Source organism: Psammomys obesus, unplaced genomic scaffold (assembly GCF_907164565.1).
Source record: "Psammomys obesus unplaced genomic scaffold, mPsaObe1.curated_primary_1811, whole genome shotgun sequence".
Classification (NCBI taxonomy): domain Eukaryota; kingdom Metazoa; phylum Chordata; class Mammalia; order Rodentia; family Muridae; genus Psammomys; species Psammomys obesus.
The window spans coordinates 18,757,051-18,782,107 of NW_026596040.1; the positions used below are offsets into that span (position 1 = coordinate 18,757,051).

Genomic DNA, 25,057 nt, shown 5'->3' on the forward strand with positions numbered 1-25,057 from the left:
TTTCTTTCTTTCTTTCTTTCTTTCTTTCTTTCTTTCTTTCTTTCTTTTTTTCTTGACATCTCTTTCTTAAGTTGGGAAAATTTTCTTCTATGATTTTCCTGAAAATATTTTCTGGACCTTGTAGCTTGGAATCTTTTTTTTTTTTTCATCAATTCCATAAAATCAAATATTCTTAGATTTTGCTTTTCATGGTATCCTTGATTTGTTGGATGTTTTGTGTTTGGGATTTTTCTGATTTTACTTTTTCTTTGAGAGAAGTATCAATTTCTACAAGTGTATCTTCAGCACCTGAGATTCTCTATTCTATCTCTTGTATTCTATTGGTGATGCTTACCTTTGTGGTTTCAATCTTTAACTTCTCCAGCTCCAGGGTTTTCTCTGTTTGTCTTTTTCTCTGTTTCTCTGTTTGTTGATTCTATTTCTGTTTTCATGCCTTGCACCATTTCTTTTATGCGTTTGAATGTGGATTCCTGTCTCTCTATGATGGTCTCTATTTTTTTGTTTGTTTGTTTCCTCTCTATATGCTACTAAATGTGCCTCTACTTGTGCCTCTATTTGTTTGGCTAAATTTTCCTGTGTTTCTTTGAGAGGTTTGTTCATTTCTTCTTTATTTGCCTCCATTTGTGTGGCTATTTCTTTGAGAGATTTGTTTGTTTCTTTGTGTGCCTCTAATAACTATATAAGTATAGCTTTAAGACCATTTTCCTGTGTTTCTGATGAATTAGAGTGTCCATTGATTTTGGAGGTTGCTGGTGAAGCCATGATGTCCTGATTTTTGTTGGATGTGTTCTTATGACGACCTCTTGCCATTTGCTCATCTGTAACCTTCACTGTTTGTTCCTGGATTTTGTAGTTCATACTGGTACTGTCTTTCTCTGGTGTCTGGAGTATTCAGTTTCTGAGTTTCAGATCCTCTGCCTCTCAGATATGATGCGTGTTAGTCACCGCCATCTTGGATTCTCCCCAAATTTTTATTCTTATTTAATGGACTATGTTACCAGATCCTGGTGTGTGTTTTCTTTTTACAACACATCTCGGTTCAACCTGAGCAGTTTCAAGAACTGAAGAGCTGTGTGTGGCTAGTGGCATCTATTGGGAAGCACTGACTTGTGTCAGGCAACATCTACCTTCTGCATTCATTCTCTGGTTTGTCTAAAAATTTGTAAATCTTTCCTCTGGGCCAGTTTTTTTTCCTTTTGTGCAGAGCTGATGAAAAAGTTCAGGATTTTCCACTGTTCATAGAAAGCTGAAACAGACTAGTTGGATGACACCACCTCTTCAGTACCTTCCTGGAGATGCAACATGCTTTTGGCAGCAGAGAGGAACTGAAGAATGGTTTTAAACTCAATTCAATGAATTGCCTGTCTAGACTTCTCTATCTTTCACATTTTGGTTTTCCCCTCAGTATATTTTTAAGGTCATATTGTTTACTTGTTGAGCATCTGGCTACAGTTCAAACAGTTACTTTCCCAAAAATTGTACCTGGTAGTCTTCCAAAATTGCTTTTAAATAAAATTCTTAAATTGTAGCAATAAACAATACAGAAGATGTACTTAAACAATACTTCACTTCATCAAAAACACGTAAGAAATTTCAACTCTTATTCCTCGTGCTATAAAAGTCAATGTCTTTGCTACTTTATAAACGTGTTTTTTATGTAATTATTTATATAACTTGAGTAATGCAGAACTTAGTGGCTGTAAGATCAGACTGCTTCTTTGAAAAAGTTTAGATTTAGTCAGTTTTTGTTATATGTATGAATGTTTTGCCTACTTGTATGTCTGTGCATCACGTGCATGCCTGGTGCCTGCAGAGGTCAGAAGCGGGGTCAGATCCCCTGAATTGTAGTTACACATCCCTGCGTGCCACAGTGGGGACTCTGGGAACTGAAAACCAGTGCTCTGCAAAAACAGCAAGTATTTCTCTAGCCCCAAACCAACTCTTTACTAACATAAAACATAAAAATACTTAACAAATACATAACAAATATTTAGCAACACATAACAAAAAATGCTCAGCCCTTGTCTTTACCTGTAAACTCTGTTTACTTCTGCTTACATTTCAGTATTTGCTCTGTCACTTATAATTTTGAAAGTCACACCTAAAGGATAAAGCAAAAGCCAGGCAATTTAGCATAACTGCTTATTTCTCAATTTTTGAAGCGACCCCTCCTATTTTGTTTGTTTGTTTTTTTTTCAAGACAGGGTTTCTTTGTGTAGCAGTGGCTGTCCTGGAACTCACTCTGTAGATCAGGCTGGTCTTGAGCTCATAGAGATTCTCCTGCCTCTGTCTCCCTGAGTGCTGAGATTAAAGGCCCACTGACCTTTTTTTTTTTTTTTTTGACATTGCATAGATGATAATCTGTTCTGCAATTTGCGTGATAGTTCAACTGCATACAGACAACATATCGTATATGAAAAACAACTGCGCTACAAGTATTTAAATACCAAAACAGGAACAGTTTCTTACGATTTATGTTATGTAACAATTGACGCAATTCGGTGCCATCCGCAGTTTGAGTGCAATTCCAGTTGCATTTGGGAGGCCAGGAATCCGGTAGAGCTCTTTAGTGCAGTCATAAAGCACACGCAACCTCGTGCTAGCACATGCCGAGGAACCTAAACCGACCTAGGTTTTGCTCTCAGCAAACTGACGTGTCCTAATATCTACGCGCCCTGTCTTTTTACAATACATCCATGACAAGAGAGATACCTCACAAACGTGCCATTAGGATCCTCACAGCCACCCTAAGCTGTCTCCTCTCTGCCCATTACAGTCTTCTAAAACTCCACTGTGATCCCACTGCAGCTTTAGCAGTCTCTAACCTGGTCCTCCGCCATCATAATCACAGGCCTTTCCTGCTGTAGCCCTATTGAGGCCTGTCCTGCTTGCATCTGCGTACCCTGTGGGTTCCAGAGCACTGAAAGGAGGTTCCTCTTGGATGTTTTTTTAAATAATTAACAATGACATGAAATAATTCCAAGGACAACCAAGTAGCAAAATGTATCCAACACAGGAAAAGTAAGTTCACTAAGATTCCTAATTATGTAAAAATTCATAAAAGGTGCCAAAGGAACTGTGGTAAAAAACTGCAATACAGAATTAACTTGATTGTATTTTTCTGAACAAATATATTGAAGCTCTGTTCTTCATAATACTGCCAAGTCATGAAGCCTAGCTTTTTAGAAATGTAATTGTTAAAAAAAAAATGAAAGGAAAAAGAAAAAAGAGAAAAGAAACAATGTTCTAATTTGGTCCTTGAATTCTTTGACACAAGAAAGCTGCGATCACAGTAATTCAACAGCAGTGCAGGGAGAGGATGTCAAAGCTTCTTTTAAAAATATCTCTTCCTCTTCTTGTGCATGCATTTCCATCTCACATGATAGCTTTCCCCAAGTAGTCTCTGCAAAATTTCCTGAAAAACCTAGTTCCCTTTGGCCCTAGTCCACTGTTCATCGACTCTTCCCTTCCTTAGAAGGCTCACAGTGAATGTCAAGCAGAAAGTTGAGGACTAGGTGAGCCTGTGCTGGCTGTCAGGGGAAGGAGATAGGCTGTGTCTTCCCAGCTGCAGTTCTAAATAGTTGCTCTTAAACTGGGCTTTGTCTTTGCTGTCCAGGGAGAGTCAGGTCACTCAGGCCTATGGTGCCAAGATCACTACTTTCTGAGAGTCCGTGGACCTTAGAATCATCTCCCAGCCTCTCCTGGAGCAGTGAGCTGCCAGAAGCTAGCCCAGAAAAACACAGGCTGCAGAGCTTTCCTTATTAAAGGTTACCATCTTGCTTAACCACAGCAGGTCATCATGGAAGTGCCTGCCTGGAGCTGTTGCCTCAATGGGGCTTCAAAACTATAGTTTATTCACCTAAAAAAACTACATAAATAAGCGACGTGTATTTCAAGTATGCCACATTAGTCACATTTATCTTCGAAATCAGCAGACTCCTTGATATAATGAAGAGGACAATGGGTTATTGCAGGTTATCAGGTGTTCCAAAGGTCCCTTATGAGCGTCAGGAAATCTAGCCTGGGAACTGTGTCCATTACTCTGTAGTCTGATGACAAATGACTGCTGCCTCAAGGCCGGGGCCCAGACTTGCTTGTCACTTGCTTGTGAGCCACAAGTGTGAGATATATCCCCAATTTTGATGTCACCAGAGCCTCTGAATGTAGCATGGCGCGGCCTACCTGGTCAGATTCTAGTCATGTTGGCATCTTCTCACATCATTCCCATCCACGCTGGAGTCTCAAGACGATGGGTCTGAGTGGTCGAGTCCGAGTCACCTGCCTATACCTTGGCTGCCAAGAAAGTTGCAAGTTCTTAACTTCTACTTTAGAGACCTACACTTAACGAGATGAGACACTCCCCAGATATGAAGAGACAAAAGGCAGTAGAACGACATGGCAGACGGCCACACTCAGCTAAAGGGGAAGGATGCTATACCCTCATTTCACAGGTGAGGAAACAGAGCTTCAAATGAGTAGCTACAGTGGTGTGCTGTACTTCCTGTTAGCATTCTGCCTGCCTCTTAGCTGTCATTGACTGGGAGATTTTGAAAGAAGTGGAAATTTACTGGGGGAAAATGAGCTTATGCGCCTGTCCTCTGCCTGCCTTATCAGTCTGGAATGTACTATGGAAATTATTGCTGAGCTTTTATCTGATAGAAAAGAGTGCATAACCCATTTTTGCTTCTGATCTTCCTTAAAAATAAAGAAAGAGTCTGTGGACATGCCAGGCTTGTGGGGAGAACTTTCTCAGTATGCACCAAGTTCAACTGAGGATTTCCTTGCTAGGTTTGGGGACAGTGTTGTTGGAGTACAGAAGTTCTTATCACTTTTTCAAATATTTTCTAACGTTTATGTATTTATAATCTAACCATAACTGACAAAAAAAAAGTCCGTCACCACTCTGGACATTGTTAGTATACAGAATATAGCAATAATTTATATAGCAAAGCTAATGGAAAATCAGTCATCTTGGACACATATTGTGACCTATGATTGTCCTTCCTATAGGCATGTCTGTACCCTCAAACAGTGATACTTAGTATGGGAATAAGCAACTGATGAATATGACCAAGTACTCAAAATCTAAACTGTGTGGCATATAAAAATATTCTGTCTCACAAATATCTTAACTGTTCAAAGCAAGTGACACATTTTGGATAATTTCAATTAGAAAAAATAAAAATCCTTCCTCCTCAAAAAAACTATTCAGTTTTTTATCTTTTTTTTTTACTTTTTATTGTGTTGCACCTTCTTTTTTCTACTTGATTCTCACAACAGTCACTTCAAGTAGGTATAAAAGTTGAATTTATTTTAATACAAATTTCTTCTCATGATGTATGTTGTATACATCAATATGTATATATTATGGCTGGTGCTATAGAACTCTTTTCATTTTCCTCTTGAACTATGTTAAAACACATACAGATTTTGCCACTGAGATTATTTTTGAATTGGTTAGTTAATTGGTGTTAATCAAACCTCACACTGTTGGAATACCTCATCATACAAAGTTGAAACTCCACACTTATTTAACAACTCCCTGTTTCTCTCTGTGTCCCTTATATTTAAAAAAAAAATTCATTAGCAAGATTTCCTTGTTTTTTTTTTCTCACCCCTTTTCATTGTGAAGAAAACATATTTTCACTAGAAATATCTTCTGTCTATAGGAACAAGATGGGTTAACATGGATGATTGGGAAGTTTTAGTTTTAAAAACGAAGCTTGGTTTGGATGTTTATTGACAGGAAAAAATGTATTTTCTTCTTTTGAGTTTGGGCCATTTTATGTAGAAGAAAAGATTATTTGTTTACTCACCTGCATAATTTATACGGACTAAGGGAGAAAATACTGATGTTTTTCTAGAATTTGTATTTTATTCTATAATAAATATTAAAGTTACATGAAAGATAATATTCTTTCTAAAGAAACTATTCATAATCAATTCTGGATGAAACTTAATCCTAAAATTATGTGCAAAACTGTACAGAAATGCAATTCAAGTGTGTGGACTTGTGATAAAAAGTATTCATCAAATATTTTTAAAAGTTTGTGAGGTTCATAAATCAAAATGGCAGAGCACTGTGTTAAACCACAGAGGAGACCTTGAAATAAACCTCTAAAACACAGTGTGAATCCAGGTGTCTTTGCAGACAGACAGACCTTGTTTGCTGGAATGTTAATTGTGGGGATGTGAACTTCTCATGGTCCCTCCTGCTATTGTACAAGAACAATGTTATTTGAGATCAAACTGTAATATCTGAGGACAGGTTAGGGTGGCCTCCTACTGATTTAAGTTTTTTAAAACTTTTCTTTCATTTAAAAGATTTTTTGATATTATAACTACATCTCCTCCTTCTCTTTCTTCCTTCCCAACCTTCCATATGATTCTCTCTGATCACCTTCAAATCATGCAATAGTTGTTAACGCACTCATATATGTCAATATATACATGTATATTCCTAAATATAACCTGTTCAGTGCATGTGATGTTACTTGTATGTGTGTTTTCAGGGTGGTCTGTTTGGTATTTGATAAACAATTGGTGTGTTCTTCCCTGGGGAAGCCACCTCCTCATCAAACTGGAAAAAAAATACCCCAAAGCACAGGATGATATATTACAAATCAATATGAAAGTGTTACAGTAACCACCAACTTTTTTCTTATTTTTATATACAACCAAAGTTCAGAATTTTTTGTATTCAATGGAACTTCTAAGGTGACAGCTCTGATGCAAGCATCGACCATGCCTGGCTTGTTATTAATATCTTATCGCCTAGCATAACTCCTGATGGATCTCAGCCTCTCAGTAAGCATTTTAAAACTGAATCGGTTTAATAAGAATGACCATGTCAAGAATTTGGTGTAGGCCATTATTTAAAAATTACTTATGAAACTACAAAACGACATCAACTACCATAACAGCAATCTTCTTTTAAATTAAAACACAAACCCACCATTCCCTTGTTAATCACTGTCCTCGGTTGGTAATGCTGTAGACTGGGAACAGTCAAATCTGACACAGGAGGAAAGGCTAACCTTAGGAAATGGGGTTTGTTTGGTTTATGTGAAACCAAGTATCCTTCATTCTCTATCAGACAGATGACTTGATAGATGACCCAGGAGTCTGAGGAGCCATCATTCTGAAAAACCTACTGAATAAAGGATTTATTTCATAGCTAACACCTACGGTAAATGAGGGGAGGGTATCACGTGTGTATTTCATAAAAAATAAGAGTATTTACCTCAAAATAATTGAGATGAGTACTCACAGGGTTGCCCGAAGAAAGCGTGTTAAGATGCAGAAGTTCCCATATATTGTACTTTAATTCTGTTATGAAGGATGTTCACAGAAAGGGGCAGGGGAAAGACAAGAGAGAAGGATGATAACCTCAGAAAAAAAGAACCTCCTCTGCAGGAAAGAGGTTAGGCTTCATGGGCAAAGACTCTTCTTTGTTCCTGTTCTTTTGTTGTTGACAGCTGGCATGTTCTCATAAGCCTGGCCCCCATTCAGGCTGGCCCCAGACAACCGGAAGTGGAACTAAATCCTTCTGAGCTGAGGATTTCCCGTATCTGGTTCTCTCCACTACTGTCCCTTGCCTCAGGTTCCTCCCCCTACTCTTTTCCAGGAAAGCCATTTTTCTCTGCACCTGTCATTCAGGCTCTTTAGTCCTTTGGCTCCTTACCAAGTGGGGAGATAGACAGGGAGACAAGGGAGACAGGAAAGTAGAGAAAAAGAGGTGAGAAGGTCAGGCCCTCTGTGCCCCTGTCTTGACAGGGGCAGAGGCTGGACCCCTCACTTCCAGCTTTCTGTCTAGATTCATCTGTTGTGCTCACCCCACTTACTTCCTCCGCTACCCTTTACAGGTCAAGATAAGGCGAAGGCTGCCTGCATATCTAGAACTTGCCCGACCACCCTCTGTGGATGACTTTATCAGTGCCCGTTCCTTTATACAGTCTCTTCGCTTCATTTTCCTTAGTCACTTCTTCGGAATAGCCAAGTACTCTGAAATAACATTCTTAACTGAAAGATGGAAATTCATCCACAGACAAATCAAATCACACAGTTAAGTTGGAGAGAGAACAGAGTAGCCAAGGAGCAGAGCGCTCCCTAGATACAGCCCTCCCTGCTGCTCCCCCGCCCCACCCCAGCCCCACACCTCCTACTCAGATGTCAACAGACACTTCCTGCTGCCCTCCAGCTGTGGTTTGTTCACGATTTGAACTTAACTGTCTTTTTTTTAATTTAATTTTATTTATGTATTTACTTATTACAATTTATTCACTTTGTATCCCCGCTGTAGCCCCCTCCCTCGTCACCTCCCAGTCCCACCTACCCTCCCTCTTCTCCCCTGTGCCCTTCCCCTAGTCCCCTGATAAGGGAGGACCTTCTCCCCTTCTATCTGACCCTAGCTTAGCAGGTCTCATCAAAGCTGCATCAACTTCCTCTGTGGCCTGGCAAGGCTGCAACCCCCCCCGGGGGGGGGGGGTCAAGGACCTGGCTACTTAGTTCATGTCAGAGACAGCCCCTGTACCCCTTACTAGGGAACCCACTTGGAAACTGAACAGCCAATGGGCTTCCTTTGAACAGAGATCCTCTCTATGCATGGTCCTTAGTTGGAGTATCTGTCTCTTCAGTATTTTGGCTCTGTTGGTCTCCTTGTGGAGTTCCTGTCCTCTCCTGGTCTTTCTATCTCCCTCTTCTTCCATAGGGATTCCAGCACTATGCCTAAAGTTTGGCTATGAGTCTCAGTACCTCCTTTGATACCCTGGAAAATTAGGAATAGTGCTACCTTAAGTTCCAGCTATACCACTCCTAGGCATATACCCAAAAGATGCCCCACCATTCAATAAGGACATTTGCTCAACCATGTTGGTAGCAGCTCTATTCATAATAGCCAGAATCTCAAAACAACCTAGATGTCCCTCAACAAAGGAATGGATACAGAAAGTGTGGTACATTTACACAATGTACTATTTACACAATACTATTTACACAATACTATTCAGCAATTAAAAACAAGGAAGTCGTGAAATTTGCAGGCAAATGGTGGGAACCAGGAAAGATCATCCTGAGTGAGATAACCCAGAAGCAGAAAGACACAATTTATATATACTCACTTATAAGTGGATATTGACCATATAATATATGATAAACATACTTAAAACTATAGCTCTAAAGAGGCTAAACAATAAGGAGGACCCTAGGGAAGATGCTTAATCCTCATTCAGAAATGCAAACAGGATAGACATTGGAAGTAGGAGAAGACAAGGAACTAGATAGGGGCCTTCCACAGAGCACCTCTGAACTCCAGTATCTTATTGGCAGTAATACAGCAACCCCAACATAGACAAATAAGGTTTCCCTGGGTACACTGTGATTTGCACTGTGAGTGAATTCTGATCATGAAAAATGAGAGTGCAAGAATGATGACACAAAAGTGTCTATAATGACTAGCTGATGGATGGGGACACGTTAGGGAGGAGACGACAACAGGGACAGACCTGAATCTGCAAGGAGTCTGAGCAGACAGCAGACAGGTGAAGAAAAAGAACAGATAGCATCCATGAAGAGGCGAAATACCAGACAGGAATCTCAACCAGTACAAACTTTGCTGAAAGAGTCTCCAATATGGATGAAGTGAGTGGACCTCTGAGCCGGGACCCTGATGGACACCTGGCATGTGAGAATTCTCCAATTTCAGAGACACTGTCTCTAAACCAGACCTGTGTCAAAATCCTCTTCTATAAAGGTAGAATATATGGCCACTTCCTTTTTAGCAATCTTTCTTTTAAATGAATGCACATGTGTGTATTGGCCGAATTCACTAGCTTAATTCCATTCCTGACTGAATTTTCCACCACTGTTGTTTGATCACTTGCTGTCACAAAAGCATACTTGTAAGAATTCTCTTTTAATTTTTTTTAATCATCAAGAAGGCTTTAATACAAAACTATTCTTTTTAAGTTCGCTTAATGAAATTATTGATATTGACCAAATGTGTCATCTGTTGATGTGGTTACCTGTTTAATATTATTATTAATGCTTGGTCTTTGTAATGTACCTACTAGCACCTAAGATCATGGCCACAACCTTGTCCTCTGCCATGCTTGTCTCATCTCTGGCCCTGGAAAGCAGAACTTCCTTGGGTCGTGAACTCTGTCAGTGTCACAGGACGGTACATGGAAAGTGTTACTCAAAGAAGCTATTGTCAAGACTCAACATGAAGGACAGTCACTTTGATAAAACCATCTCCTTTGAGCTGTCGAGCCTTTGATCAATCAACAGTTATTCATTTGGCTTCAATTAAGGGTTCAGCAAAGCCCTGTGCAACCTCTACACTCACAAGCCAGAGCAGGAGAACATCAAATCCTATCCAGCAGCAACCTTGAACCAGCTCTCAAGGTTTGAAGGCATTTAAGGGCTGACACAGATGAATTATGTCATCTGAGGACACAGAAATAAAGGCACTAAGAGCTAGGGAGAGGATGCAGAGAACATCCTGGGATAGATTGGAGAAATGGGGGTGGGGAGCAGGGAAAGATGTAAATCTTCCTCTAAACTCTCAAGTGAGAAACTTCTACAACCAAAAACAAGCCTATGCTTTTGTTTTGTATGTTTGTTCCATTAATAAAATATCAACTCAAATACATGTTCACTATATAATAGCTTGGCATCATTACTGCAATCAAAGAATATGTGTGATGATTAAAATTATTTACTAGTATATTAATTTGATCATCTTAACTACATGTCTTTAAATTGACTTGACACTTATGTCTAAACATTTAAGAGATCCAAATTTAAAAGTTGAAAACTAAAAATAGAAATTATTGCGTTATTGAAATTTATCCTTTTAGAAATCAGAGTCTTATTTAAAAACAATATCATCACCTGTATTTTTGCAATGTGATTTTATGTAGCCATCTCCTTTTTTTCTCTGTCATTTCCATGCTTTCTTATAATGTACTTTTGATCACATTTTCTTTCTTATTCTCCCTCTAGCCCCCCTTTCCCTTTTCACATCCCTAATGTCTCCTTTACATTCAGTTCTTCCCTCCTTCCCCCACACGTGAAAGAAAACACGCCACACTTTGTGAGACTGACTTATATGACACAGCACAGTAATCTCCTGCCCCATCCATTTTTCTATTGATGGCGGTTAAGTCTTCTTTATGGCTAAATAAAACTCCACTGTGTATATATGCTACGTTTCCTTTATCCGTTCATTCATCGGTGGGCACCTAGGCTGATCTGATTGTATGGCCGTCATGAAGATCATTGCAATAAACATAGAGGTGCGGGAATGCCTACGGTATGTGGACTTGGACTCCTTCAGGTACAATGCCCAAGGGTTGCATACGTCAACAGGATAGTTCTAGTTTTGTTTTCCTGAGGACTCGCTATGCAGATGGTCATGGCGTCTGGGCTGACTGGCATTCCTCTCTGTGGTGTTCAAGTGTTCCCTTTACTGCATTCTTCTCGATTTTTTGTTGTTTTCATGCAACAAATTGTTTTTTTATTTTTTTATTTTATTTTTCTTTATTAATTACACTTTATTCACTTTGTCTCCCCCCCATGGTTCCCTCCCTCCTCCCGTCCCAATCCCTCCCTTCCACCACCCTCTGCATGCATGCTCCTTCCCAAGTCCACTGATAGGGGAGGGCTTCTTTTCCTTCCTTCTGATCCTAGTCAATTAGGTCTCATCAGGAGTGGCTGCCTTGTCCTCTTCTGTGGCCTGGTAATGCTGCTTCCCCCTCAGGGAGAGGTAATTAAAGAGCAGGCCAATCAGTTCATGTCAGAGACAGTCCCTGTTCCTATCCCAATGGAACCCACTTGGATACTGAACTGCCACGGGCTACATCTGTGCAGGGGTCTTAGGTTATCTCCATTCATAGTCCTTGGTTAGAGTATCAGTCTCAGGAAAGACCCCTGTGCTCAGATTTTTTGGTTCTGTTGCTCTCCTTGTGGAGTTCCTGTCCTCTCCAGATCTAGCAAATTGTTAATTAGCGTAATTCACCTGTCAGTACTTTAACCATCAAGAGTGTTTGCTTTTTCGTAACACAAATGTGTGGCGTCTGCCAGGGCTTAAACTCAGGACGGAAGCCCCATCTCTGCCTTTCTGCCTTGCTAGCCTACAAAATACACAATGACTGACTGCGTTCTCCTTTTCGGGTCCTCTGACACTCAGGGGGTCCCTCCAGTCAAATCTTCACATTGTGCTCATTTCTAAATTTATTTTGAAGTTTTACTCTTCCATTTGGCTAATGAAGTTGCTTCTTAGCGAGAAGAGTTCGCCTATGTAAACTTTTTCTTGTAAGTCAGCAAATGGAGCGCTTGGGTGCTTCAGAGAGTGCCGAGGGGCAGCCCCCGCCTGGGAAAATGTGCAGGATGCAGACCCTGCATGTTATAGTTGCTGAGGTTGTGCTGCATTCTGGACCATATGACGAGTTCCTCAAATCGTCTTTGTGGAAGCCCTTGGCTGTTCAGTCTTCAGTCCTGCATAGTTTTGACATTGCAGACCTTCTGTCTTGCATCGTTGAATTTCTTGATTTGGGCGCTGTGGGGAGAAAAAGGACTAAGAAACAGATTGTATGGTCTAGACACAGATTTTAAAACTTTTCTCTTGAGCTCTGACTCTAGGCAAGAGGATTCTTCCTGGGGCCAGAAGTCTAGAGCCGGCTTTACATATTTTTGTGGGATAGTTGGCCTCCTGATGATTTCCCCTTCCTGCACAAAATGTTGTACAACATGTGTTTATTTCTGAGTACGAATATCTAAGGATTGGTTTTGAGGCTGCTTTTTGGAGAACATTTAAGCCATCACAAATATTATTTCACATATAAGTGCATACACTTAAAAACACATCCTCCTGAGATCATTTAGTATTTTGTTCACACGTGTTTAGGCTGATCTCTTGAGTTTGGCAAACCCATGGGGAGGGGGGAGTGTGTGGCTTGTCCTTGAAGAAGTCTGGTTCTCCCTCTCCCGGCAGCCATCAATTGCTCCTCTGTGAATGAAATCTCGCAGGAATCCCTCGTCCACTCTGGCATGTCAATTGGTGGTATCAATTTTAGGTCTTGCTTAGACAACCACATTGTCGCAGTTTTGATACAGCTTCCCTGTATTTATAGAAAACACTAGCTCAGTCCTTTGGCTCTTACAATGTCTCTACCACCTCTTCCATGATGTTTCCTGAGATTCAGGTACAGGGGTTATCTTGTAAAATGGATCAGTCAGGGCTGGGCACCACGCAATCAGGTGTTCTCTGTATGTGACCAGTCGTGAACCCACTCTTGAAATTATAAAATCACCCTGGCGTAGGGAGGCCTTTTTGCCTCCACCTTGCCTGTATGGTCACTGTTCTAGGTCTAAGATGTTCACCCCTACAGGCAAACTTTGGAGAGAGCTGTGCAGATGTTCAGGACAAACTTTAGTCTAGAAGCCAAATCTGTTGTGTACCAGAACACTGTCTTTGTTCTTTATCTCATGGTGGTCCATTGATTTCACTAGGCCAATGGCCAAAGCCCTTGGATTCTGCATACAAACATTTATTTTCAATGGTTGGTTCCATGCACCACCAGATGGCACTATAGCATTATCAGGAAATGCACATATGTTAAACTGATGGTGTCATAAACCAGAGGGGAAAAGAAAGCTGTGATCTTTAGAGTATACAGGACCACAGTTTACTCTTTGCACAGTTGATCAGAAACAGCTGTCCTGCAGCAGCAGCAGCAAGAAAACAGTACATACAACGACACATACCCAGGAAGGTCATAGTGCTTGCTCCCATTAGAGCCATTCTGTAGTTACAGTTTCAAATAGACCAGTGAATAGTGGTTGCCACATTAGCTGACGTATGGTTAGGGCATTCTCAAGGCTCAGTGTCCAGTCTATACTTATTCTGAGCCACTCTCTATCCTGTAGCTCAGAGAAAGTAACTTTAGAGTAACTTCAAGAGGGTTTATATCTTCTGGCTTGAGTATTATTTGGTCAGGCTGTGGGAAGACTGATGTCATTCTTAACCAGGGCTGTCTTTACTCCCTTGCCTCTGCAGACAGATAAGTGAAGGTCAAAGGGTCCATGTATCTCTGAATTCAGATGGTCTTCCTGGAAGATGAGTGTTCAATACACAGCATGCAGGAGACACCCCCTATCAGGATGTGAAACTTTGATCCTAACCTCTGGAAGAACAAAAGTTGCAAATTAACCAAATTCTAACATGGGTCGTTTTGCTCTCACTTTCTGAAGTTGTTCCTTGTCTGGTGGCTTTCACCTTCCCTTTAGACTAAGTTGTTTCTCTAAAAATCTGCAGTTTTATTAGAAGTAAGAAAAGAAGATTAGTATGTGTCCACGAACTAAACTTATCCTTAGTTCATAAAGTTGTTTTAAAAAGTGCTCAGGAAACAATTTCTACCAAAAAAAAAACAAACAAAAAAAAACAAAACAAAACAAAAAAAAAAACCAAAACAAGAAACCTCCAAACAAAGGAAAACCCAAACCCCCTTGATTCTTGTTTTCAAGGTACACTCCCCAGACAGTGGACAGACGGTGTTTACTCTGGAACAACTGGAACACTTGGAGAGTTGCCTGAAGGAAGCAGAAGAGAGGGCTAATGCTCTATTGGAACAGGTAATACCTGTCGTGGGGACTGGAAATTCCTGCTGCTTGGCCTGCCTGAGACTAAGTGTAAATGCTTTAACCTCTGTCCTATTGGCCCAGCACAGTGTACACACACATACATGAAATACACACACACACACACACACACACACACACACACACACACCTCCTTTATTTTCATCCTAACAATGCTTCGTTTACTCTGCAGAGAAATTTTCAGCCTTTAAAACTTCCACCACCTCACATTTGTATTTTATTTGGATTTCATTTACTCCTAGCTCCTGTGGGAGTTCAGCGAGCCTTCCTTAAGCAGCTGGGTTCCTTGAGTAAGCATATTTGCATTACAGACAGATGAACTCAGAGGTAAAGGAAAACCTGGCAAAGCCTCACAGATTTTTCTTGAACTCGTCCAGGAAATTTTACTCTGAAAGGAGGTCTTCAGATAACAACTTCCTTCTTGGGTTAGAATTAAGCAAAGCAGGTCATAAGTGCTGTTTGCCCTATGCTGAGAGCCTGGGCATCGTACAGTATGTGTTCTCTCTACACGGCTAGGCCTTGATTTTAGGCACAGTGGATGGTGGGTATCAGAAGCTCTCAACCAGGGTCTGTACCATCTTTTAATAATAGTACATGTTGGGAAAAAAAAAACTAACAAAACAACAACAACCAGTGTACTGTTTGTTGCTGTGGACTCAGGAAAAGTCTTCCTGGAGCTGGGTCCCTGTGTGACACAAGGCCACCAATGCACACCCGTAATGACAGTGAGTGGAGGGAAAAGGACAGGAGGCCATGAAAGTTAGAAATCTGGATTAATTTCTCATGCATTGATGAACTTGGACAGAGTTGGGGAGAAGCTATTTTACGAGGCTTAAGGATTAACACAGGTACATACATACTTGAGTCTTTCAGGAATGTTTGAGGGACTTGTGAGGAAGAGTTGGTGTGTATTTGAAAAGAACTATAATTGACATGCAAAGGAACCAAAATAAATGGCAGGCTTCATTTTATTTTCAAAATGAAAAGACACAAAACAAAGGTGTCATCTGGGAGCTACTTACTGTATAGTGTCTAAGTTGATTGAGTCTATGGTTCTTACAGGACTTTTGCCAATGAAGCTGTGGTTCCTCTTTGGGAAAGTGTCCTTTGCAGAGCCATGCCTTGTCAATCGTTCTTTCCCTAAAACAAACCTCCTCAAACAATAGCAAAATCATGAATCATATAGAAATAATGGTAAACGTGAAAGACTGTTACAAAGGAAGATGAGAATTTTAGAGAAGATTTGAACGGATAACTAAGGGAGAATTCTATGCATGAAGATGTATGTTTGTTTTACAACCAAATTTTATGTAGTCTGAATGGCCTCAAACTCACTATATATCCAAGGCTGACCTTAAATTCATGGCAATTCTCCTGCCTCAGTCTCCTGAGTCCTGGGATTAAAAGTGTGTCTCAACATTCCCACCTCTGATTTTTTATTAAAATTATTGAGATTCAACTTATTCATAACCTTTTTTCTTCATAAAACAGTTTGACCTGACACAAATGACTCCTAATACTTGAGTTCTTAACTGTAAGAATCCCTTGATATAACACCAAGAATTAGATGTAGGTTTTCAGCATTTAGGAAATGAAATTAGATATCTAAAATGGACACTGGGTTCTATCCAAATTCTTTGTACCTACCTCAGTCAGAGGCTGGTGGGCTGCATGGGAAAGAAACATATACAAGCCAGGTCTCCAGGTTGCTCAGAGAAAGCAGGATATATGGACAGGTACAGTGGGAAAGTGGCTACTCACTCTTCTGACTCAGGGCGAGCTGCGTGATAACAGTAAGTTTTGGAGTCTGCCTTATTGTCCTAACGTAGTTCTTTACATTTCAGACTTATATGAAAGGGAGAATTTAGACAGAAGCTGACAGCAGCGTGAGGAAAGGAAAAAATGATGTATAAGACACATTACAAGGATTTACAGTATTACAGTTTTAATTAAGTTAAGCATTTTATTGCATCTGGCTGTCTCTACTGCTGTTGAAACAGATCAATCAAATATAAACATAGCTCCCAAAGGGCTTAACCCTGAGATTTTTGCTTTCTGCTCTAACTTTACCTTTGAAAAAATAAAGAACTGTATTGAATCTAGTGATAACTAGTTGGAGCCAGGATTAGTTTTGGATAATTTTCTTGTACTATAACTTGCAAAATGGGAGTTAAGTAGTTAAGCATGCCATGCACGCTGGCTGTAGAAAGAATGTCATGATCCCATGCAAGGGTTAGCCCAGAGGAAGTAAAATTTTTTCTTTTTTAAAATTTATTACAATTTATTCACTTTGTGTCCCAGCTGTAGCCCTGTCATTCATCTCCTCCCAATTCTCCTCCCTTACTCCTCCCCAGTCCACTGATAGGGGAGATCCTCCTCCCCCTCCATCTGACCCTAGCCTATCAGGTCTCATCAGGACCGGCTGCATTGTCTTCCTTTGTGGCCTGGTAAGGCTGCTCCACCCCCAGGGGGAGGTGCTCAAAGAGCCAGCCACTGAGTTCATGTCAGAGACAGTCCCTGTTCCCCTGAACCCACTTGGATACTGAGCTGCCATGGGCTACATCTGAGCACGATTTCTAAGTTATCTCCATGCATGGTCCTTGGTTGAAGTATCAGTCTCAGAAAAGACCCCTGGGCCCAGATTTTTTTGGTTCTATTGCTCTCCTTGTGGAACTTCTGTCCCCTCCAGATCTTTCTATCTTCCCAGTTTCTTTCATAAGATTCCCTGAACTCTGCCCAAAGTTTGGCTATGAGTCTCAACATCTGCTTTGATACCTTGTTGGGTAGAAACGTCCAGAGGTCCTCTGTGCTGTCCTGTGCTCTGTCCTGTTCCCTGTTTTCTCCCTCTTCGGATGCTATCCCAATTGCCTTTCTAAAAGCTAAACAAGAAGGAGGACCCTGGGTAAGATGCTCAAGCCTCATTCAGAAAGACACCACAACTTTTCCCAGCTATTGATTCCGTCCAGTAGAGATGAGGCTTAGACAAGACACAGAAAAAGGTCAGATATGGCTTTTGTAAAGAAAGGCTTGTTGTTAGAAAAAAATGAAAAATAGCAGAAACTGGTGAAAAGGAGCATGGTACTTTCATTTATTTATTTGAAGGGGGTGTAGTATAAGCATTTTTCTTTTTAGTCTTGTAAGACTTTCTGTTCCAGATGGACATCATTTTTTCCTTCACTGGTGACATGGACATTTCATAAGGCCCCAAATAAAAGTAGGAACAGGACATTCACAAACTGCTACCCTGTAGTTTATCTGTCAGTTATGTTACATACAAAGAAAAGTATTTTGCCTTTTCTCCCAGAGTCTCCTAAGAGTCTCCTTAGAGTCTCCTAAGCTCTATACGTAAGGAATATGATTGTGCAATGCTATTCAGTAATGAATGCAGCAGCTTCTATTTTTATAATTATATTTATTGTTTGTTTAGTGTGTACGTGTGTGTGTGTGTGTGTGTGTGTGTGTGTGTGTTGGCCAGAGGACAACTTGCAGATATGTGGGTCCAAAAGATGGAACCCAGGTGGTCACTTGGCTGTGAGCACTGTCACCTCCTGAGCCATCTTGCTAGCCTAAGAAGCTATGTTCTTCTTGTGAGTACCTCAAATACTGAAGTGCAGAGCTTAGCTCTATAGCTATTTTACTTGATGGACACAGTAGCGCTGTAAGGGTTCCTGTTGTTATAATCCCCACTTGCTAGTGAGGGCAGTGAGACTCAAAAAAACATCCTCATTTTCCCCAATATCCTATAGTCAGGAAATAGTGAATCTGACATTGAAACTCAAATATGCCCAATTGATTCTCAAGACATTTTTATCATGAAATATATTTGAGCATGTTTCCCCCTCCCTCAATTCCTCCCAGGTTCTCTGCACCTCCCAAACCACCCATCTTTGTGCTCATTTTTTCCCTCTCTTTCAAAAACAAAAGAAAACTAAAAACCTGAAATAAAAACAAATCAAAAACCAATAAGACCAAAAAAAAAAAAACCCATCAAAATAAAACAAAACAGCTCCACCCCCCAGTGTCCTAGCACCCCCCCCCCACACACACACACATGCAAAATGCCATGGAGTTAATGTTCTATTGGCCAGCTACCTACTGCAGGTAATGGGGCCTGTGTGTAGCTTATACACCCAGTGATGCTCCATTAAAGAAAACCGATTTTCCCATGGAAGAAAACTTTTTTCCTTTCCCAGCTAGAATCAACTGCAAATAACTTATTGGTTAGTGGTGGGATCCTGTGCCCACTTCCCCATCTCAGTCATGGACCCCAGCCAACCAGAACCTGTGCAGGTCCTATGTGTGCTGCCAAAGTCTCTGTGAGTTCATATGTGCAGTAATCCTATTGAATTGTTGGCCTAAGCGCTCCTATGAGCCCTCCTCCCAAAATAAAAGACATTACAGGCTACTGCCAACGCTACTGATTGCTCTCCACAACTTGATAAGGACCTGTTGCTGAAGACAGCCCTCATAGTTCTTGAGTGTATAGGCATAAGCTAATGACACTGAGAAGATTTTTCTCTACCCTGCAACAGGGAACAGGAAGGATTTATCTTGATTCCTTAACTGGGATTTCTAACCTTGAGGGTTTATCAGGTAGCTGGATTGGCAGGGCCTTCCTCCAGGTTTCTGATTTACTAAATCTGCTGTAGTAAATCATGACCCTCATCTAGTTTCAATACAGTTGCTAACCCAGACCACAAGAGGATTTTCCTCACTTGGAATTAGGTGTGAGTACACTAGAGAGACAACCCCCAAAAAGGTCTGTGTTGACTATTCCTCACATAAAGTAAGTGTGGTAGGAGGCACCTGGAGGCCTAAGCTTTGTCTGTTTTGCATCCACAAATGTGGCGTCCATCCTCAAGGACAAAAGGCCCCTGCAGCTGTGTTGTCTATTGGCATGTCAGGCAGCGACAGAAGAAGCAAGTGCAAGGCAGGGATGGTTTTTCCGGAGGTCTCTGTTAGCCCTCACATATCATTGACCTTTGTGTTTACCTTAGTGCTGAGAAATACAAGTAGTTAGTTGGACACGTCGTCACTACCACAAGTGCTGGTATATTTTCATTAAGAAAGGAATCCTGGGTATTTAGTAGACATAGCAACCTCTGCCTCCTTAGCCAACCCTCTGACCACACCGGTGCACACAGAGCTCTGCTCTGGTGAACACCATGCTCTCCTAAATAACAGAAGAGAGAATTTCCTCACGGCCGAATATCTTGACACCTTTGACAAAAAAAAAAATTAGTTGTCCCAGATGTATTGGTTAATCCTCAGACTCTAAATGCTTTCCCTTGGGCTCTACCTGTGTGACATTCAGCAGGCTGGTCTCTGGAATTCCTAGTTATCAAATTGTAACTGGGAAGATATTTACGTCTCTGGGGCACTTGATATGGAAGAGACACTTTTGGGACTTAAGACAAATGACAATTTCTTTTTGCTGTTTCTATCCAAATGTCTGACAAAATAGCTGTGCACTGCAGAGATATGTTATCCATTGGGTACGAAAAAACATATGGAATAGAACCAGAAAAATATTGTCCTGGGAACCCTGTACTCCAGTGTGCAGAGGAAATGTCAGCATGACAGAGAGTTGTGTCTCAGGTTAGTGGACAGCGGCAGGAACTAAACTCTAAGATACCCAACTTGTTGGAGTCCTGTGAAAATGAAGAGGTAATGACAGATTATCTGTAATCTTTATTTCAAAGAAATAAAGAAAACACACACTGTGTTTTCTTTCAGTGAATGAGAAAGTTAAACATATTCTAAGAAGAGTCAAAATGGTAAAGGAAAAGAAAAATTCAGTGTCTCCTCTGCTGCCACTATATCCTTTTCCTCTGTGAATTCACTCTGTCTTTTTGCAAAATCCCAGTGTGGGCAACTAATGGCTCTGAAAGTTGTTAAAGTCAAGATCATGACAAATTTAGTTAGCTAGCGTTGCATGTTTGCTTGCTTTAGGCTTTCTGTTTGTTGTTCTGCGTAGCACGCCGTTTCACAAATATTTACTGAGCACTGTGCTGAAAAGTGGAGACACAGCATTGAACAGACTGGCAAATTCTCTCACTCAAAGAATACATTCATGTGGGAGGACACTGGAGCAGACACATGAGCCCTGCAAACACAGAGCTTCCAGTGGTCTTGGTAATTTGCTGGGCCACACTAAAGAAAGCCTGGGGGACAGGCCTGCCTGGGAAGCCTCCAGACTGAGATTAACCAGTGAGAAAACGGACCTTGAGAAAATGGAGATTGTAGTCCCTTCACATACACTATGTGTGTGTCTGCAAGTTCTCTGTTTGTCTTTTTATGTGTGTGTCTATCTCTGTTTCTGGCGTGTGTGTGTGTGTGTGTGTGTGTGTGTGTGTGTGTGTGTGTGCCAGTCTTATGTTAGAAAGTAAACAATGAGAGCTAACGCCATGATATTGTCTTAGATTATTGTTGGGTCTTAGGTTTTGTCTTCAACATTAGGTTTCCAAAGCAGACAGGACATTTCTTTCAGGACTCCTTTGGCAGGCGTATGCTATAAACAATGAAGTGAAGCTCAAGACGCAGCTGGTGGGTGGAAGGAAATAGATCACAGTAGCAGAATAGGGAGGATCCTGGAGTTGACTTTCTCTTGGGAGTTTTATCGACTTGGCTAATATCTAGACTCAAATCTCCAGGCATTTGTTTCTGTGTTATTATTTAGCTTGGACAAGAAAGAAACAGCAACCTACAGGATTAGCATGCCATGTTTGATTCAAAGGCTCTATGTATCTTCCCACTATTTTCCTCTCTTAAGCCTTAGTGTTAGATTTATATTTTTTAAGATAGAGAAGGGATGTTGGTCTCTAGCAACGTTTTAGACAGTGAGATGTGAATTGAGTGGCTAAAAATATTTTCATGAGCGTTGGGATTGCCCCCAAATAAAATAGCCCTAGTTCACCTCACTGTTCAGATGCAACAGCGGGGCCCCTGATGCAAGCGGATTTGAAATAAGCGATGCCAGGGCGGTAGGAACATGCATTCTGGAAATGCTCAGACATTCTCTTGCTCCACATGCCAATACAAAAGCTGGAGGTTTTATGAATGAGTTTCTGTTTTCTGATCTAGTTTGAAGTTTACTTTTTATGCCATAAAAGCTCACACAGTCGGTTTGGTTTGGAATGGGCTTCCTTGCCATTAGAAACTCTCATTACATGGAGTCTCATTGGGTTAGTCTTTGTTAAAGTGTTGATTGATTTTAGAGCCACAGTTCCTCTTTAACTCTAAAATCTAGCCCCTCCTTTCTAAGCATATGTTAACCTTCCTTCTGTGATTGGATTGCTGGGCATAAATTGAACAATGTACGGGCAAAAATTCAAGTCCATGAAGAGATTTTGTTTTGCTTTGTTTTGAATGGAATCAGGCATTCCATCAGACAGACTGGCTTCTGATGTTGTTACAGGCTGGCTGAGTGGACTGTTAGCTTGTTACATAACTGAAGACTTCCTTTTCCTTGTAAATGTCAAGATCAAACTGAGGTCAGTTTTAAATAGCTGACTGGGTGCTAATTAATGTGATTTTTCATATACAAGGAAATGCAAAAGACCTTGTCCCCTCAGAGTCACAGCTGTGTTGATACGAGCAGATATCATTTGGTATCTTTTCTTTGTTTCCTCTGCAAAGGTAAACTCATTTTTCTTAGTGTTTGAAAGTAAAATGGAAAGTTAATTGTCCCTCTTTGATAGCACCCGAGGGTGGGTGCTTCATGTGAGGAAGAGAGGTTTTCTCCGCTCCTACTTTCAGATGGTCAGAAGCATGGGATCCACACCTTTTATCCTGTCAAGATACTCACTGTGGATCATATCACAACAGCAAGGACTCACAGAAGAGTGGTGAGGGGTGTGTACCCAAGAGGGAGGCAGGGCAAATGCCTGGGTTGATTATAATAATCCTTCTGGTAGAAATTCTCCAATCCGGCCTGGCCCAACACACTTGTGAGGGGCAAATTAATTCCATTCCTTCAGAAGATGTAGCTCTCATGCCCCAACTCCATGACACCAGGCCCCACTACCTTAACAGTCTCCTTCCCCACCACCTGCTCAGAGGTCTGAGCTCCTGGTACACAGATCTGCAGGATTAAATCATATACCTAAGCCATAACATTTAGGCCCATGCTTTCATTCATTTATTTATCCTTTCCGGGAAATATTTATTGAACCTGTGAGCTAACATTCTTCTCAGTGTCTCCTATGTAATAACCCATGCTATTTTCCAAAACAGTCTTGTACAGCTCTGTGCCATTCTGCTGATGGAAGTCCTTCAGTGTACTCACCGGCCTCTTGTCTGCTCTACTCCGTTCTCCCTTGGTGACCTGGCTTCAGAGTATACACTGCTGAGAGTGACCAAGTTTCTGTTGACCCAGATTTTCTTTCTTCCCTTAGACTTGACACCTGCTAAAGAGTTCTACCAAGGTTTCCAGATCAACTCAAGTACTACCTCTCCAACACATCAGCTTTTTACCACAAACCTGTTCCCTGTTCCACGTACCCTAGGCTAGTGGCCACTGCTACTAGACACCTCATGGCTAAACTGAGAAAGCGTCCTCACCCTACACATCCAATCAAGTGTTACAAATGACCCTTTCCTCAGGAGGTATGAGCAAATACCTCCTCATCTCAAATTGGGTACCAAAAAAAGACTCAAAGAAAATATTTCACTAAAGCATACCTTGGTGAACCAATGCTTGGAGGATTACTGACAGAAGCCTGGGTATCTTATAGGTGGCTACACCACTGAAGAAAAATCTCCCATCATCTTTGACTTGAGATTTTGCTCTTATGTTGTGAAGTTTATACCCCAAAACCCAGTAATGGAAGGTTATATTTTACAATTAAAGAGGACCTTGTACCCCTCCCTTCACAAAATGACTTTTAACTGTCCATCAACCTTTCAGAAGGAATAGAGACTTCCTCCAACATGAAGAAAACTTAGTGGTCCCAACCTTGTTTGGGTCTCCCATAGGTAATCAAAGCCATTTATGGTTGAGAGTGTAGTTGGCTGTATTAAACCTGGAATTATTCACATTATTGTGACTTATGCCTTCCATATAGCTCTTGGATCTGTCTTCTTCTCTGTTTCCACTGTTATTTCCACTATTATTCAGGCCACCTTCTGTCCATTCTGGTCCTTGTTTAGTGACTTATGGGTATTGCACACAGCACGAACACCCACGTTTCTCCTGTCCACACCCACATTTCTCCTCAGCTTAAAGTCCTAACTTAGCACTCCTTTGCTCTCAAAGTCTATGTTCTTAACATATCTCATATTTGTTTTTCCAAGTTTGTCTTACATGACTCCCTGCAAACTGTTCTTAGTGTTTTCTTTTCTTTTCCTGTGGTTTAGTGTTTCATATGTATGAGCATTTTGTTTGCATATATGTAAGTGTACCACATGTGTGCCTGGTGTCCACAGAAATCAGAAGAAGACACCAGATCTCCTAGAACTAGAGTGACAGAGGGTTCTGAACCACCACGTGGTTGCTGGTAACCAAATCTAAGTCCTCTGCAAGAGCAGCAAGTGCTCTGAACTGCAGAGTCACGCCATTTACAATACCTTCAAGGCACCACCTGTTCTCTTTATCTAAGAAAAAAAAAAAGCTTATTTCCAAGAATCAAATATTCATACTCTTTCCCTTTGGCCTTGCTGGGAAGTTCCCTGCTCTCCTCCTATGATTTTTTTTTCTTTATCACCCTTTCTTCTGATCCAAAAAGCCTTTCCAGATCTTTTAAATACCACTTCCTCCAAAAGGAGAGGAACATGATCTTTGGCATCGGACAACCCTGACTTTTTCTTTCAATGACAACACTTGATGTTGACATACAGGTAATGAGAATCGTTGGGAAGGGGTGAGGGATGGGACAAATTCAAATTTGTGCTCAAGAGACAAAACTGAGTCTCTTGAGAAGGACAGATCAATGTATGGATACTTGTAAAAGTTTAGTTTTAAATGGTAAGGATCTATGACAGTGAAAAGGAGGAGAAAGCGGAGACAAGAAAACAAACTAACAAAAACTGATCAGTAGTGTTTAGTGATTAATGAAGTAGAAGTAAGGTTTAAGTCTGGTCTCCTAGTTGCCGATGCTGTGACCTGAGGTTAGCGGTCTTACTTGTGAACTTTTACATGGCAAAGACTTTGTGTTTTTTAAGGAAGGCTCCATAGATGTTTATTATTACTCATGCCATGAGCTATCTACCCATCAATGCTTGTCACTTGGCTTATTTAGATCTTAGGAATTTCAGCCTTTGAACTTAAATGGTAACCTTAAACTCATTCGTAGTTTCTTCTTCCTCTTCCTCTTCTTTTCTTCTTTTCTTCTTTTCTTCTTCTTCTTCTTCTTCTTCTTCTTCTTCTTCTTCTTCTTCTTCTTCTTCTTCTTCTTCT

At 40.9% G+C, this 25,057-nt stretch overlaps 1 protein-coding gene across 1 annotated transcript in view; it reads left to right on the forward strand.

Annotated features, from left to right (window-relative positions):
• Window positions 1–25,057, forward strand: part of Ccdc192 (coiled-coil domain containing 192) — a 198,524-nt gene that overhangs the window by 18,569 nt on the left and 154,898 nt on the right. Inside the window, exon 3 of the mRNA XM_055622832.1 lies at window positions 14,527–14,634. Within this exon, the coding sequence (XP_055478807.1) occupies window positions 14,527–14,634 (108 nt within the window). The remainder of the gene's footprint in view (window positions 1–14,526; window positions 14,635–25,057) is intronic.